The sequence below is a fragment of the Erythrolamprus reginae genome, chromosome 1, assembly GCF_031021105.1.
Source record: "Erythrolamprus reginae isolate rEryReg1 chromosome 1, rEryReg1.hap1, whole genome shotgun sequence".
Taxonomy (NCBI): Eukaryota; Metazoa; Chordata; class Lepidosauria; order Squamata; family Dipsadidae; genus Erythrolamprus; species Erythrolamprus reginae.
The window spans coordinates 233,298,891-233,317,566 of NC_091950.1; the positions used below are offsets into that span (position 1 = coordinate 233,298,891).

The window sequence follows — 18,676 nt, forward strand, 5'->3', positions numbered from 1 at the left end:
TCTTCCCCCTCTTGCCCCGGTAAGACCCCAGCGGCGGTGGGCTGGAGCGCGAGCTTGGGGCACCCTAGCTCCGCTTCCCAGCTGGGAAGCGGAGCCGGCAACAGCGTGGGCGGGCGGGCGGCGCGCGCGAGCTTGGGGCAGCCTAGCTCCGCTTCCCAGCTGGGAAGCGGAGCCGGCAACAGCGTGGGCGGGCGGGCGGCGCGCGCGAGCTTGGGGCAGCCTAGCTCCGCTTCCCAGCTGGGAAACGGAGCCGGCAACAGCGTGGGCGGGCGGGCGGCGCGCGCGAGCTTGGGGCAGCCTAGCTCCGCTTCCCAGCTGGGAAGCGGAGCCGGCAACAGCATGGGCGGGCGGGCGGCGCGCGCGAGCTTGGGGCAGCCTAGCTCCGCTTCCCAGCTGGGAAGCGGAGCCGGCAACAGCGTGGGCGGGCGGGCGGCACGCGCGAGCTAGGGTTTCCCCAAGCGCGCGCGCACCCCAGGCGCGAGCAACGGGGTGGGCGGGCGAAGGGCGGGCGGCAGTGGAAGTAAAAACACCATCTGCGCACGCGCAGATGGTGTTTTTACTTCCGCACCGCTACTTCGCGAAAAATCGATCATCGCTTGGGGTCCTGGAACGGAACCCTCGCGATGATCGAGGGTTCACTGTATAACTGTTAATATAAATGTCAAGATCTAGTTTTTTGTTTTCAATATTCGATATAATTTGTCATTTTTGTTTTATTTTGTCAAGTGTTATTCCTTTGAGGACTTCTAAAATGCTGCCATTGTCACTTATGTATTTAAAGGCTGTTCCTGTATGCTTTCCTTTCTTCATAAAGATGCCAACTTTGTTCTTCCAACCAAAAACAATTCCAATTAGCCTATATCCTTACTACAAGCATAACATGACAGTGATACAAGAACAAGTATTGATTTAAACAAAAAGCCATTTTTAAAAACAGTGTTCATTCTTACCAACTCCAGTAGTTATTGATTCTGTGTCAATGTTGTTAGCTTTTTTCTTTGCCACTTCAGCTAGTGCCAATTCACCCTTATCTAGTGCAAAGTAATGGATGTCCTTTAGAAATAAAGCAAAATAAAAGATTAATCTAAAATGAATCTTGGGCAGGTAACAAAGAAGAATTTGAAAGGTTCTTTATTCCTTCAATCAGATACAGAGTTGGAAATGACGAGACTATATTTATATTTCTTTCTGTGTTTGGAAATGCAGGTTTATAATCCAACTTGAATTTCTTTACTTAGTAATGAATGAAGCAGTAACCATTAACAGAAAGAATAAAGCCATTCATTCCTGTGGTACAACTAAACTTTTAATAAAACAGCTTAAATTTTCTTATTGTAAAAACCAAAACTTTGGCAAATGTTGCAGTACAAAGGAATCATGAAGGTATATTTTTCCTAACATTTCCTAATGATTTGTGATATCCTAATAAATATTTATAACTTTTTTTGCCTTTTTATTCCTGAATGTCTCTAATCGGGATTTTTTACTTTGTTTATTTGAGTCCGAAGTAGCTTGAGAAATTTCATTTTAAATTCTAAATCAGACCAAATCAGCATTTTACATTCCCCAGGCCATGCCTAATTTTTTGGCTGTCCCTATCAGGCCCCCGTGAGATCAATAAATGTACACCATGCACGTAATACAACTGCATTGTTTTTGTTTTGAAGGCAACTGGTATTTTAAAAAAAAGATTCCATATATATGGGCATGCAAGCCTACCGATCTTCACAACCCTATTGGCTTGGCACACCATAACAGTCTTAGTTTCTCATGTGGCCCCTTCGAAAAATTGCCCATAAAGTATATCCATCAAATTTAGTTTTTAAAAAAAATTGTAATTGTTAATACATCAAAAAGGAAATAAATGATTGATCAATAATCCTGTTAACAATAGAAAGTTAAATATAATTTAGTTTCTGTAAATGTAAGTCTGTCCCATTTAGTATAAAGTATAAGTATAAAGAAATATGAATACTGTTTAATGATTCTATGTAAAGGGAAAGTTTCTAAGCCCTCCCACCAAGCTTTACTTCGATAGTTCCTTTTCAAGATTGCTTTTAATTTACAGGTTTAGATACAGTATTTCTTAAATACGTTCCTTTTTGCTTTTCTTTGCTGTCTTTAACTATCACATCCAGTTTAGAAATGTTGGTTTTTTTGACAACTCTGGTGCCTCTAAAATATGCATTGCTGCAATGCTCTGGCATGACTAGAGGCTACCAATTGATTCTGGAGGGTTAGAAAAATATTAACTACTCACTGCTAGCCTAGATTAAATATGATCTATACCCGTGCTGGTGAACCTATGGCACGTGTGCTGGAAGTGGCATGCAGAGCCATCTCTCTGGGCATGCAAGCTGTTGTCACATGCACGGGAGCTCAGGAAACCAGAAGAGTATGCCTGGTCCGCATGCATGTGCCGGGAAATTATCTTTTGGTTTCTGGTGTGTGCATGCACACTGGCCACCTGGTTTGCCAGTTTCTGGCACGCATGCCCATGGGAAGATCAGTTGGCCAGCAGGCTGGGGCCTGGAAGAGCAATGAGTTATTATTATTATTATTATTATTATTATTATTATTATTATTATTATTATTATTATTACTATTATTAATTGGGCTTCCATGTTGCACCTCTCTAAGGACTCGGGGCGGCTCACAACATATAAAATGTACAATACACAATATCTTAATCCAATTAACTAATTAAAAATCTAAAAAAAAACCAGAAACCATAAAAACAATCATTCCATTCACTCCATATTCTCCACATTCTCTCAATGCATTCATTGGGCAGGGGGCAAAGATTTAATGGCCCAAGGCCTGATGGCAAGGAGGGTGGAGGCCGTATGAATCTCCGGAGGGAGCTGATTCCAGAGGGCGGCCCCCCCCCCCCCCCCAGAAAAGGCTCTCCCTCTGGGCCTCGCCAAATGACATTGTCTGGTTGATGGAACCTGGAGGAGGCTGTCTCTGTGGAACCTGACCGGTCGCTGGGATTCATGCGGCAGAAAGTGGGGTCGGAGGTATTCTGGTACCACAGAGAGGTTACGGTTTGCACGTCCAAAGATGCGGAGAGGACATCCCGGTGGTCACTTCCTAGGGGAACAGAGTGGCAAGGACAGGTGATCTGAGGCTTCCCTTTCTCCACACCCGAGCGGGCTTCTGGCCCAGCCCTAGCCGTACAGCCCATGGCATGGACATGTGTTTGGGGTCTGGAATGCCTAGCTGGCTCAGGTGTATGGGACATTTGCTGGCTGGGCAGCTGGCTGCACCACCCGCTCCCGCCAGGTGCGAGGGACTGGCAGCAGTTCTCGTGCTGCCACTTCCGGCTGGTTTGGAGGAGAAGCCACTGTCAAGGAAGTGAGCTGCCCCAGGAGAGTTGGAGGCGAGCTCAGCTTGTCACAAATGGAGATGCTGCTGAGGGACCAACTCGCCATTAGGGAAATAGGTGCATGGGCTGGCCGGTTGTTCCTGTTCCTTGTCCTGAGGCTGCCATTCAGCTCCTGAGTAGCCCCGTAGCCCCAGAAGAGCACAGCAGCAGCGGCAGGACAAGGGGCAGGAGCGACCATCTGGCCCCAGCATTTGCTCCCCCACCGGCAAGTTGGACCCATCATGAGGAGCTGCACTCTCCTCCAGCCCTCCTGGGGCAGCTCACCTCCCTGACAATGGCTCCTCCAGCATCCTGGCTAGAAGCAGCAGCATGAGAACCATCCCCTCGCCCCCAGCAGTGGGCAGGGTGGGTGGACACCCAGCTGCCCTATGTAGCTGTGGTGCCATACGCTGGAGGTCTGGGGCCATACAAGAAGCCCGCTTGGGTGGGAAGGAATGTCTTTCCAGAGCTGGGGTATGAGGCGTGCCATCTGAGAAACAATTGTGCTTCCTTGGCAAAAGCGGTGGTAGGCTGCACTGGCTTGTTCTTGCAGGATGGGTGGGCACTTCATTGATACTCTTCCAGTGTCCAGTGCCAACTGGTCTTCGCACATGCCACGCACACACACACCAGAAACAGGAAGACCAAGTGGTGCACCAGAAACTGGAAGATCATCTTTCTGGCACACGCATATGCACTGGGGCAGCTGCTTTTCTGGAGCCCAAGTGTGCCTGTTTTAGCACATAGTGCCCAAAAGGTTTGCCAACACTGACCTATACCTTTGTAATGGTATGTGAGAAAGAATGGTCAAATAATGGGCAAAGAAAAAGGCTAAGAAGAGACCATCCCTAGCTTCTCAAAGGAGATGGGAAATCCCCCCCCCCGACATTTTACATTCTGTTTTTGTATCCTTCCACTAAAGTAGAATTAAGTTGCATGGTCATCTTTCCAGTCTGGTCTATCTGGAAAGGTTGATTCCAATTCTGCAAGCGACAGAAAACAAAAAACCATTCAGCTTAGTCAATGATTGACAGTCTGTAGCATCAGAATTGTTGCTACAGCTATTGTTGAGAAGATTCAAGCTCAATAGCAAAATGTTTATGAGACTTGCCCAACATGTAAAATATTAGTGATTCAAAACATGGGAGAATTTTTTTAGACCAAGAAACTCTTATTTCCTTTCTGTTTATATCTTATTTTATCACTTCTCAGTCACTGAAGTCCTTCTATCTCAAGTGACTGAAAAAATAATGAAATAGTATACCAGTGGTGTTTAAATGTCAGACAAATGTTATAACCATTATGTCACTGTGATTCCTGCTTTTCAAATCTACCTGTAGCAAAGCTTACTGAACCAAACTGGGAAAATACGAGATAATTTTTTCTTTCAAATTGGTCATTGTGCCTGCTAAAACTTCATAGATTGTATATAAAATGTATATATGCACATGCATGCATAGACACAACCTAGCAGGACTGAATCCCTTCTAAACCAATTCCAAAATGTATCAGTCTGGTTGGTTTAGAATTAAGGTAGCATCAGCATAATCCTTATTTGCATTGCTACTTAAAAAGCAATTTCTTGTTATACCAATCTCCTCTTTTCAATGGATTTATTAATATTTTTAAATCTTGCTTACTAAACAACACTTCCAACTACAGGGTCTTGTCCCACATTTAAATTCTTCCTTGTGGTTATCTATTTTATATTGAGTAACACAATTTATTTATATATACCCGTACATATTTGGATGTTCTTGGCAACATTTTTCAGAAATGGCATGTCACTGGCTGCCTTCTTAAGGCTGAGAGAAAAAGTGATTGAACCAAATCACTCAGCTGGCTTTGTGCCTAAGGCAGGACTAGAACTCACAGGCTCCAGGCTTTTAGCCTTAATCATTACATTAGATTAGATTTATAGTCTGGTTTATACCAGACTAAATAAGAATTGAAACTCTTACAACTTTATCCAGATCTTTTATTTACTGTATTTTTCGGAGTAGAAGACGCACCGGAATATAGATATGTTTATCCCAGGCATGTTTAAATTCAGTTACTGTGGATTTACCAACCATGTCTGCTGGAAGTTTGTTCCAAGGATCTATACTACTCTTTCAGTAAAATAATATTTTCTCATGTTGCCTTTGATCTTTCCCCCAACTAACTTCAGATTGTGTCCCCTTGTTCTTGTGTTCACTTTCCTATTAAAAACACTTCCCTCCTGAACCTTATTTAACCCTTTAACATATTATTTTGGGGGAGGAAAATAGGGAAAAGAACCTGCTTACCAGGTATTTATCTGGCTAGTGCCCTTAGTCTGGCCAGCTTCAGCACATTATTTTATTCCCAGGTTAAGGGCTTAAAAAAATTATTGTGAGAGAGAAACAATGAAAGAGCTTGCAAGGCAGTAAGAGCTGGGAACATCATTAGCACATGGAAAGAAACAGTCTGAGCAAGTAGCACAATGGAAAAAACCCTACAATGACTTAGAGCTTGGAAAACATTCTTCTTTGCAGAGAGTAACAATGAAAGAGCTTGAAAGCCGGTAAGAGCTGGGAACATTGTTAGGGCTGGAAAGAAACATTTGGAGCAAGTTAGACCAACGGGGAAAAACCTGCAAAGACTTAGGGCTTGGAAAACATTCTTTGCAGAGAGAAACAATGAAAGAGACTGCAAGGTAAGAACTGGGAAGATAATTAGAAGCTAGTTAGGGTTGGGGGAGGACTACATTCAGAGTATAAGACGCACCCATATTTGTGATTATAAGAAAATAAAAGACTTATGGCAAAACATAAACTAAGTGGTAACCATGCAAGTGGAATTAAGTACATTACTATGTATTTGCTTGGGACAATACTTCTTATCCAGATTGATTTCTTAAATTGTAGCTATCCTAGACATATCTGCTATAGACTCCCACACACATGCATGTTAATCATTTCTAGCTCTAGGAGCGGTGCTCATCTTCATTTGTAAACTCAAGAACCAGCACTGTCTGAAAACGTCTCCGTGGTCATGTGGCCGAAGATGCACAGAGCACTGTTACCTTCCCACCAAAGTGGTCCCTATATTTCTACTTGTATTTTTTACATGCTTTCAAACTGTTAGGTTGGCAGAAGCTGGGACAAGTAATGGGAACTCACTCCCTTATGTGGCGCTAGGGATATATACTTTAATGATAATTAATTTAATAAGCATTTGCATTTAAGGTAGATCCAACAAATGCTACTTCCTTTAAGTTACCTAAAAGGGCCAATACAAACTATTCAAGAATTGTGTGTAGCTATTGTTGCCTTCTTAATATCAAAATCACTTTTTCGGCATCAAGTGTTACTTATCATTCTTATTCGGGAGCTTCTACTTTGCTCACCTTGGAACATGAAAACAGAGGAACTAGTAGTAGTTTACATTCTGCTGGGCATGCAGGAAAAATAACACAGGATTTCAATGCTAAGAGCATGAAATGAAAGCTTATTAAAGTATCTTTTCGTGGACAATAATGCAACCACAGCATGAATGCTAAGACATTTTGGAATAAAGGAAAATACTTTTAAATTTTCTGAAGGACTCAGACTCAATAACAAGTCTTTACTCCAGAATTGGATGACTTTATCTGGGCATATACAGTATGTTCCACTCTTTTTAAATTGTTTTTCTCTTCTCTTTTTAACCATGTAATCTATCCAGAATCATGTTTGGAGTCAGATGGCCTTCTAATAACACAAAATAAAGTTATAATTCCAGTAATTCAATGAATTACTTTATTTATAACATTGAGCTGTTTAACACAAAACAGATCAAAACAAATATGATTAAAGTGAAACTACATTAGGAAAAACAAATAATCTACTGAGTCTTGTGTTTTTTTGTCTCATTTGTTCCCCCACCCCCCCCAAAAAAAATTCAAATGTACGATTATATTTACGGGACCACCTTCTGCCGCATAAATCCTGGTGGCCAGTTAGGTCCCACAGAGTTGGCTTTCTCCAGGTCCTGTCAACCAGACAATGTTGTTTGGCGGGGCCTAGGGGAAGAGCCTTCTCTGTGGGGGACCTGGCCCTCTGGAATCAGCTCCCCCCCAGAGATTCACACTGTCCCCACCCTCCTTGCCTTCCACAAGAGTTTTGAGACTCACCTATGTCGCCAGGCCTGGGGCAATTATCTGTCCACTGAATATTCAGAAGTTAAATGCAGTTGAATATCAGCATTGATATGTGCACTAGAAAATATTAAACTTGTCTCGATATTGGAATGAGGGAGGATATTGTACTCATTCTGTCAGTGCACCAAGTAGATTAGTGTTAGTGAAATGTACAGGGAATTCATGTGATACTACCCCTTTATGAATAACCACACAAATCACATAAAAAAAATAACCATATAATGAGCACCAGAAGAGAGACGGGCAAAGTTCAGCATGTCCAGTTTACAGGGGGTGCTCTCCAGAAATATCTTCAACTCAAATGTACTATCCTTCCATTGTAGAACACTGGCATTCTGCAAGAAGTAGAAGAGGCACAGTCCTAACTTTCAAATTTATTCCTAACATGATTCCAGGAAATCTTTTTCAGAACATCTGGCATAATTATGTAGTAATGCCACTGCATAATTACAAATCAGTCTATTCTTTTGTAACTCTGACAAAGAAACAAAAATATAAATCTTTTTGTGAAGAATTTTCCTTCTATAATAAAAATGTATCTGCATCACTACAAAGCTTTCTTTTTAAACCTTTCTATAAGAAGCAAAAGTGGCCCTGTATCTCAGGTATGGTCAAAACAGTTGGGCATGTCCTAGTATGCTGCAGATTTTATAGGGAGTTACATAATATATTATGTTCCTGTTAGCAAAGTTTAGACCACCTGGATGAATTCCTGCTTACCTATTTACTTTGAGACATTTACTATTTATTCTCTCTCTCTCTCTCTCTTTCTCTCTCTCTGTATCTATCTATCTATCTATCTATCTATCTATCTATCTATCTATCTATCTATCTATCTATCTATCTATAATGGCACAGGGGCATGTACGAGGGCTGCTCAGGAAGCAATGCACCACATTTTTTTCTCAGCCTACAGTAATGTTACGAATACAAAACTTGAATTGTCAGGAGTGTGTGTGTAAATATTGCATTTCTTCAGACAGATAGCATAGCTGCAGGAATGTTTTGAAATGACATCTGTAAGTGATGTACATTACAAGCAGCGTGTCATCATTGAAATTTCTCACACTGTAGAAATAAACTGTTGGGAAGATCACAAACATTTGTGTAGAGTTTATGGGGGATCTGCAGTCGACAGAAGTATGGTTAGTCGTGGAAGACATTTTGAGGATGATGAAGAGGTGATTTGCACAGTGCAGAAATGGCTTTGTGACAGTAATGGGCAGCCAAAATTTTTACTGCCACACTGTGGGTGTGGCTTATTTCGTGGGTGTGGCTTAATGGTCATGTGACTGGGTAGGAATGGCTTGCTGGCCATGTGACCAGGGGGGAGTGGCTTGAATGATCATCACCGTTCAAGTGAACTGTTAAGTCCTCAACTTAGAATCTTACCAGTGTCGCTCGCTGGGGTGACAATTTGCTTTGCATTTCCTGTGCTCTCCTTCCTGGGTTGTCCCTCCACCTCAGGCTGGGTAGCTAGGCGAATGGGTGCTGCCAGAAGCATAAATGCTGACAGCGCCACTTCCACCCAAGCCTTCTGCTTGCACCCCAGGCAGGAGGTGGCCACGTGAGGCTGGAGGGGAGCTGGGCAGAAGAGAGGGAAGCTCGTCCGAGGCCAGGAAGGAGGAAAGAGGAAAAAAGCAAGGAGTGCAGACTAGCAGCAGCAGCAGCAACAGGGAAAAAAAGGAGAGTCGAGTCGAGATCAGTAATCCAGGAAGTGACAGCCGCCGATCAGATGGAGCTGCCCACACATCTTCATTTCCTGCCTGCTGCCCACCCCTGTTTTGTGACCAAAACAAGGAGTGGTACCGACAGGGCATACACACCCTTGTGTCTCGCTGGAGGAAGGCCATAGAATGGGACGGAAATTACGTGGAAAAATAGGGAGTGTAGAAGAAACATCATTCTTTCTTGTGTGTAAGTTTCATTGCGTTAAATAAATAATTGTTGAGGAAAAAATGTGGTGCATTACTTTCTGGGCGACCCTTGTATATTACTTTTTCTTTCACTGTTTACTATATGGTGTAATTGCTAGTTGGGTGTTGTAAATGATTGGCCTTTGGCTTTAATACAGGATTAATTTATTAATTAATTCAAATTCTCCTCTTTTTGTGTTACAATTATTGTAACAGAAGCACTCTGAATAATATTAATAGTTTCAAAATGCCAGCATTTATGCACACTGCTCAAAAAAGATTTATGTCTCTCTCTGTGGTGTTTTCAAAATAAGCATCCCAGCTAATTCCTTCCTAAGTATATGCAACTATAATTGAAGTAGACTTGTAAAACTTGTTTTTATTCTCTGATGATATTACAAATCAGTAACTTAAGGTAAAAACAGAATGGTGTAAGAAATATGACTCATCCCTGATGAATATAAATGTTTAACTTTAAATGGTTAGAAATGCAAACCTAAGACTTAAGGAACCCCAACCTTAGCAGAAGTTAAAAGATGAAGGCACTACTCCTAAAACTCCTGGGAATTTGAAGGTTCCTAGAACACTTGAAACAAGTGTAGTTTTAGAAGAATGTCTGTCTGGAGGCATAGTAGTAAGAATTTGCCATCAATATTACACTTCCTCTGTCCATAATCCTAATAACATCGTCAAAAAAAGAGAGCCCTGAGGAACTTCTTAAAGGGATAAAAGCTTATACTATCAATTCAGTTGAGGTAATACCGTAATTGTGAATCTTGTTTTTATTATGTACTTAGTAGTATGTTCATCTGATACAAATGAATTAAAAGGATTTTCAGATTAAACTCACGATGCCAAATTTTCATAACCAGTTGTGAAATGAAAACATTTTTAAAAAGTGAATTGTCTGCTCAGATTTTTAAATATATAAAACATTACCAAATAAATGTTATTTATAGTTAAATACTTTTTCTTCTTTGATTATACGCTACTTTGTTAAGGACTCGTTTGATTCTTTCAACAACTATGAAAACAAATATAATGCTGAAGAATGACAATTTGCTTTCAAAATTTAGTAGCAGTTTCTGGGAATTTTGGAGGCTATGGAAGCAGTGTACAAGGAATTACCTAGTACTCCCCTGCACTAAGCTGTGGTTATGAAATAATCATTGCACAATAAAAACTGGTGAGCTATATTTATATGTATATAATGCATACATTATGATACATGTGGTATGCTATAATTTCCCTTTTTATATTAAACATTTTGTTAAAATTTATACACACTATTTTAAAATGATCTTTCAACTTTCTACACCAAAATTGTGCCATATACATGAGGCAGATGCAAATTGTATTAAAGTAGTATAACTATTTTTATGTTAAGAATATAAAGGAACTAGAAAAGTTCCTAATATTTTTCCTTTATATAATTACACTGTATTTACCATATAAACTAAACCAGCACTGATTTTGAAGATTCAGATCTTGCACCTATCCGTGCAAAATTCTAATAATTTTTCAGAATTATATCTATACTGCTTGGATCAACCCTGATATATAAGATTAGTTGCTTTGGCACAGTAAAAATAAATGACATCCATTCATTTCATTTATTTTTGAATTTTATACAAACTAATAAACATTATTTTACTTATATGTAATATGGTACTTTATGCAATAGTTTTTATTTATATTGAAGGGCATTACCTAAAAAGCCCCTTTAAGAGGAGTTACCTGTAACAGTATTACAGTTGTTGTATTATTCTCACATTTAGGCACTTCGAGGAGAATCAACAATATACAACACTTAACAGGTCACAAGAGTGTATCTTGATTGATATCTCACCTCAGGCACTCTCTTGCAATGATTGTGTTTGCAATATTTTTATTCCATTCTTCAAGAAGTTCCCACAGCAATTTACAACTCAAGGTGCCTTCATCCTTAGTCTTCCATTTGCATTATAAAGATTACCGTGAAAATTACTGACAAAATTTTTGCAAGGGCATCCTGCAGTTTCTACACATTCTCCAGCACCTCTGATGTGGAGTTTCCCATTCCAGGGCCGAGGCATGCCAGGTGGCTCAAGGTTCTCTCTCGCTTCTCCTCACGCCTCCTTCCTGCACCTGCGTACACGCCGCCATGCTCAGCCAAGCGGCCAACTCGTTATCTCCCTTTTCCCTGCGCAGGGCACTGTAAGAGAGCACGCCCTACTACTCCCCTCACTCGGGGCCTGAGAGGGCAGGAAGAGCGTAAGGTGGAGTAGAAGGCATCTGCTCCGGCTGTGCCTTCAGTCCAACCCTCCCACTGGCCCCCACACCCACCAAAAAATGGGAAGGGAAAGCGGGTGGAATGGAGCAAACTCTATCTCTCTCGCCCTCTCTCCACAGCCACGGACCCCCCACATGGCAGCAGCCCTTGCTGATTCTGCCTCCATCCACTAAGGCTGCATTACTATTACTATTAGTCTTCTCATCATTCCTATCACTGATCTCCCACTTATGACTATGACTGTAACTTGTTGCTTGTATCCTTATGATTTATATTGATTGTTTCTTGATTGCTTATTTGACCCCTATGACAATCATTAAGTGTTGTACCTCACGATTCTTGACAAATGTATCTTTTTTTATATACACTGAGCATATGCAACAAAGACAAATTCCTTGTGTGTCCAATCACACTTGGGCAATAAAAGAATTCAATTCCAGCTTCAGGATGTACAGCTTAAAGCAGTGTTTTTCAATCAGGGTTCTGCCAGAAATCTGACGACACCAAAGGGTTCCCCTGAAGAAAAAAGGTTGAAAAACACTGGTGTATGAAATTTATTTATTTATTTATTTATTTATTTATTTATTTATTTATTTATTTATTTATTTATTTGTCAAACAAGTATAGGATAGTAGTACCTCTACTTACGAACTTAATTCGTTCCGTGACCAGGTTCGTAAGTAGAAGCAATTTTTCCCATAGGAATCAAAGTAAAAGCAAATAATGCGTTAGGAAAATCCAAACTTTAAGGCTTAAAAAAAAAGCGGTGGATGGACAAAGTGAAAGCTAATGGAGTGGAGACGGACAGCAAGGAGAAGGGAGGAATGGAGGTCCTAACGAAGGCTAATGCCACTCCAAATCGCTCCCAAAATCACCCCTCCAGATGTTTCCTATGCCGGAAGCGATTTGGGGCGGCGTAGGAAGCTTTTGGAGGGGTGGTTTTGGAGGCGATTTGGGGTGACATAGGAAGCATCTGGAAGAGTGATTTTGGGAGCAATTTGGGGCAGTGTAGGAAGCTTTTGGAGGCGATTTTGGGTGGCATAGTAAGCGTTTGGAAGGGTGATTTGGGGAGTGATTTGGAGTGGCGTAGGAAGCTTTTGGAGGAGTGATTTTGGAGGTGATTTGGGGTGGCATAGGAAGCATCTGGAGGGGTGATTTTGGCAGTGGGATGGGGAAAAGGAAGCGGTAGGCTAGGGGGGATTTTGGCAGCAGGATGGGGCGGCTGCAGGAGTGGAGTAAGCAGAGGGCTAGAGGGGAAAGTAGCAGGGATATGGGGCAGCTGCGGAGAGCTCCTTCGATGCGCGCCGTTTTGGCCGCTGCTTGCAGCAGCAGCAGCCAAGAGAAGCAAGGGTTCATAAGTAGAAAATGGTTCGTGAGTAGAGGCAAAAAAGTCTTGAACATGGTTCGTATCTCGAAAAGTTCATAGGTAGAGGCGTTCGTAAGTAGAGGTACCACTGTATATATAGATATAAGATAGGAAGTAATGATAAAAGACAATAGGACAATAGGACAGGGATGGTAGACACAATGGTGTGCTTATGCACGCCCCTTACAGACCTCTTAGAAAAAGGGAGAGGTCAATTGTAGACAATCTAAGGTTGAAGATGTTTAGGTTGGGGGAAGAAGGAACAGAGTCAGGTAGTGAATTCCAGGCATTGATCACTATGTTGCTGAAGTCATATTTTCTGCAGTCTAGTTTGGAGCGGTTTAAATTTAGTTTGAATCTATTATGTGCTCGCGTGTTGTTGCGGTTGAAGGTGAAGTAGTCATTAACAGGAAGGACATTTTGGTATACGATTTTGTGAACTATGGTTAGATCAGTTCAGAGGTGATATTGTAAATTGTAAATTGTCTAATTTCAGTATTTCAAATCTGGTGGAGTAAGATATTTTGTTGTGAGAAGAGGCGTGAAGGACTTTTCTTGTGAAATATTTCTGGACACTCTTGATTTTATTAATGTCTGATATGCAATGCGGGTTCCATACAAGTGAGCTGTATTGTAGAATTGGTCTGACAAATGTTTTGTAAGCTCTGGTTAGCAGTTCAATGTTACCAAAGAAGAAGGTACGTAAGATTAGATTGACAACTCTTAATGCTTTTTTGGCAATGTTGTTATAGTGGGCTCTATCACTTAGGTCATTGGATATGAGTACTCCAAGATCTTTGACAGAGTGAGGGTCGTCTACAAGTTCATAATCTCCAAGTATATATTTAGTATTCTGATTCTTTTTACCAATGTGCAAGACAGAGCATTTGCTGGTTGAGATTTGAATTTTCCAGTTGTTAGACCATTCTGCTACATGGTCAAGGTCCTTTTGAGGGGTAGCATCATTGTTGGTGGTATTAAATAGTTAAAAATCATCGGCAAAGAGAACAGTTGCTTATAATATGGTCACAAAGATCGTTTATGTAGAGTATGAAGAGTGTTGGTCCTAAAACACTGCCTTGAGGGACACCACTGATGACAGGAGCAGGATTAGATATGGCACTTCCTGTTTTGAGTCTGTTAGACTTGTTGTCTGTTAGACTTGTTGTCTGTCCTATTTTGACTACTTGTAATCATGTAATGTTCCAGAGATGCCGTAGGATTTAATTTTCAGAAGACATTTGTCGTGAACTACTGAATCAAAGGCTTTGCAAAAGTTTATGTAGATTGCATCTATTGTATTACCCTGGTCAAGCTGAGCATTCCATATGTTTTTGCAGTGTAGGAGTTGTAGATTACAAGATAATTTTTTCTGAAACCAAATTGTTTGTTGGAAAGTATGTTATTGGTTTCTATGTGGAGTTTGATGGATTGGTTTATGATTGATTCCATGACTTTGCAAGTGACACAACCCAAAGAGATTGGTCTATAATTTTCAATGTTACTTGGATCTCCTTTTTTGAAGATATGGATGACTATTAGTTTGGGTAAGGAGCTAGTTCTGAAAGATGCATTAAAATTATTCTTAGTCTGCCCCTCCCAAATTTTATTTTGTATTGTTTTGTTCATTGAGGGGAAGGAGGAGTTAAGCAAGGGAAATGTTTTGAAAAGCTTGTCCTGAACCTGCCACTTTTTATGCAAGGGCCAGCTTCTCAAAGCTTAGCAAGCCACAGAAGAGCTTTGCACCAATGGCTAGAAGATCAGTGCAGAAAGCTCTGAAAGGCCAGGGAATTCCTTTTTTGCCCTAGAAAGGCAGGGCATCTTGCAGGAGGAAGGATAGGAACAAAATTAGGAAAGGCAAGGGTGGCCAGGATTTTCCTCCCTCATTGCTTCTTGCTGGCAAGACAGTCAGCTTTTGGCAGGCTGGCATATGAGGCACCAAAGGAGTATGTTGAGATGGTGGAGGCCTTGAGACTTGACTGCCCACGATCTTCCCCACCTCCAAGCTCTATTTAACAATTTGTTCAGTCACTTAACAAATATACTGGAGAGCAGGGATGGCTGTTAGTTGAGGCAGTTTTTTTAACATTGTCCCAACTTTGGACCCTAACAGGCAGGCACCATTATGGTCGTAATTTGAGGATTACTTCTACTGAATGCAACAAAGAAGGTAAAATAATAGTCTTAGCCAGCTTGTATTCAATATTTATTCAGATGTGCACCCAAAACCTTTATCAAAATTCTAGAGTCATTTTACAGGGTAAGATTTAAGAACTTTAGAAATTGGGGCTATGTTATCTGTATTAGTAGGCTAATCTACATATTTTTACACTTAATGCTCAGATTTTACATATATGCAACCTGACATATTTCAATCCAAGTTCAATTACATTTGTATTTTAGTATGCATGTTTGTAAAAAGATTATATTTGTTATTAGAAAATAGAAGATTGATGGCAGAAAAAGAACTCATGGTCCATCTAGTCTGCCCTTATACTATTTCCTGTATTTTATATTAGGGTGAATACATGTTTTTCCCAGGCATGTTTAAATTCAGTTATTGTGGATTTACCAACCATGTCTGGTGGAAGTTTGTTCCAAGCATCTACTACTATTTCAGTAAAATAATATTTTAAATATTAATATATTAAAATGCAACTTAATTCTTTTAAAGCAGTTGTACATCTAAAACAAGATTTTTGTACCTGATGTTTTAAAGAGCTAGTGTTGTATATGTATGTGTAAATTTTCTTGTTCTTATGAAATTGTAAAATAGTTTAATTTAGTTTAGCATATGATTCAATGGTGCAGCAAGCTAAAGGGATTGGATTTAAAAGTAAGAATGGCTAGAACTTACGGTATTTGTAGTTATATAAGATTAAAAAAACAGAACCTGTTTTGAAGAACCAGTCAAGATTTAATTGGTAGTAAATGTTCAAAAACTCCTCCAAAACTATTTGAGAAGAGATGGAAAAAAGCAGAGCTTTTATTTATTTATTGTTTATTGATTGATTTTGTCCAATACACAATGAGGGTTTTAGTGGGTATACACATAGTAAAATACACGATGAAGGTTATAGAGGATATACTCATAGTAAAATATATCTAAGAAACAATAGAAGTTATAGGAATAGAACATATCAATGAAAGAATAGAAGAAGAGATATAGGAATAGAAGAAAGGTATAGGAGATATAGGAAAGTAATAGGACAGGGGACGGAAGGCACTCTAGTGCACTTGTACTCGCCCCTTACTGATCTCTTAGGAATCTGGATAGGTCCACAGTGGATAATCCAAGGGTAAAATGTTGGGGGTTTGGGGATGACACTATGGAGTCCGGTAATGAGTTCCATGCTTCGACAACTCGATTACTGAAGTCATATTTTTTATAGTCAAGTTTGGAGCAGTTAATATTAAGTTTAAATCTGTTGTGTGCTCTTGTGTTGTGGTTGAAGCTGAAGTAGTCGCCGACAGGCAGGACATTGTAGCATATGATCTTGTGGGCAATACTTAGATCTTGTTTAAGGTGTCTTAGTTCTAGGCTTTCTAGGCCCAGGATTGAAAGTTTAGTCTCGTAGGGTATTCTGTTTCGAGTGGAGGAGTGAAGGGCTCTTCTTTGGACATTTTTAAGGGTGTTAATGTCTGAGATGCGATATGGGTTCCAAACGGATGAGCTGTATTCAAGGATGGGTCTGGCGAAAGTTTTGTAAGCTCTGGTAAGTAGTGTGAGATTGCCAGAGCAGAAGCTATGTAGGATTAGGTTTACAACTCTTGAAGCCTTCTTGGCTATGTTGTTGCAGTGGGCTTTGGCACTTAAATATTTTGTTATTAGTATATTAATCTTTAACCGAGTGGGGGTTATCTGTGATAATTTGATTATTCAGTTCGTATTTGGAGTTCAGATTCCTTTTCCCAATGTGTAGGACAGAGCATTTGCTAATTGAGATTTGGAGTTGCCATGTGTTAGACCACTCAAAAACAGGTCTTTTTGGAGAGTTCAGGTCTCTTTGGAGAGTAGTTGTGTTATCGGTGGTGTTGAAGAGTTTTACATCGTCGGCGAAGAGGACACAGTTGCTTGGGATGTAATCGCAAAGGTCATTGATGTAGAGTATCAAGAGCGTTGGTCCCAGTACACTACCTTGGGGAACATCACTTTTAACTGGGAGGGGGTGGATATGGTGCTTCCTATTTTGACCACTTGTTGTCTGTTTGACAGGAATGCTGTAATCCAGCTGTGGAGGGATCCTGAAATGCCATAGGATTTGAGTTTTAGGAGTACTTTGTCGTGGACCACTGAATCAAAGGCTTTGCAGAAGTCGATATAAATTGCATCTATAGATTTCCCTTGATCTAGATGAGTTGTCTATATATTTTTGCAGTGGAGGAGCTGCAGGTTGCAGGATAGTTTTTTTCTGAATCCAAATTGTTTGTTAGAAAGCAAATTATTAGTTTCTAGATGGAGAGTAATTGATTTGTTTATAATTGATTCCATGACTTTGCATGGGATGCAGCATAATGATATTGGTCTGTAGTTATCGGCAAGAGAGGGGTCTCCTTTTTTGAAGATGGGGATGACCAGTGCTTTAGACCATAGCTTAGGAAGTGTGCTGGTTCTGAAGGATTTTTCAAAAATTATGTTTAATGGTTCAGCTATGGCGGAAGAGAGCTTTTTTAGGTAGTAAGCACATAGACTGCCTGGTCCGACTGATAGAGAAAGTTTAAGGTCACATAATGCTTTTTCAACTCGGTCTTCAGTGAAGTCTACTTGGATTAGATCGTTGAGCGAGTTTGAGGTGCGATTGATAAAATTGGGGGATGAGACATTGCTGTTAACAAAGGCAGAGCCAAAGAAAGAGTTGAGGAGGTTGGCTTTCGATGAATCATTGTGGTATTCTTTGAGAGGTGGGATAGGTCTAGAGTCTTTGAGTTTATTGTTGACAAAGCTGTAGAAAGCTCTATTAGATTTGGTGCGTAGGAGGTTTTCCTCTTGTTTGCTGTAGTAGTTAAGACATTCTGTTTTTATTTGAGTGCAAATGCTTTTATATCGGCTTTTGAATTTAGAAACTTGTCCTTTTTTGTTTTTCCTCCAGAGAGATTTTTTTCTTGTTTGTAATTTTCTTATTGAGATGGGGAGGTTATTTTTTTTTGTTACCTGGCTATGATGCCCCAACATATACATGCTAACAAGAAGGGAAAATCCCTTTTATGTTAAGGAAAGAAGGGATTTCAAAGAGATTACTTATTTATTTATAGGTATATCCTGCCTTTATTATTTTTATAAATAACTCAAGGCACTGAACATATCCAACACATCTTCCTCCTATTTTTCTCTTAACAACAATCCGTGAGTGAAACAGTTCCTTCACAAGAGTAAAAAAAAAATGAACAAACGAGAAAGAGTCATCCACTTGAAAAAAAAGAATATAGCTACCGCTTTCTTTTTACCAGGATAATACTGCAATTCTATTCTATTCTGAATTGTGCACACCCTTTTGGCACCTGAGTCGAAAAAGGTTCGCCATCACTGGCATTTACTATTTATGGAAAGTAGTGACAGACAAATTGACAGAATCATTGTATTTTCATCTATATA

The 18,676-nt window shown here is 40.3% G+C and overlaps 1 protein-coding gene across 11 annotated transcripts in view; it reads right to left on the bottom strand.

The window, feature by feature from the left end:
• WDPCP (WD repeat containing planar cell polarity effector) overlaps window positions 1–18,676 on the bottom strand; it is a 204,289-nt gene that overhangs the window by 57,669 nt on the left and 127,944 nt on the right. For 10 of the 11 annotated variants that reach the window (XM_070732544.1, XM_070732543.1, XM_070732539.1 and 7 more), the window contains one exon: window positions 951–1,053. In XM_070732544.1, coding sequence (XP_070588645.1) covers window positions 951–1,053 — 103 coding nt within the window. Of the gene's footprint in view, window positions 1–950; window positions 1,054–7,525; window positions 7,865–18,676 lie in introns of those variants that run through there. The other variant, XM_070732545.1, reaches the window with a different exon arrangement.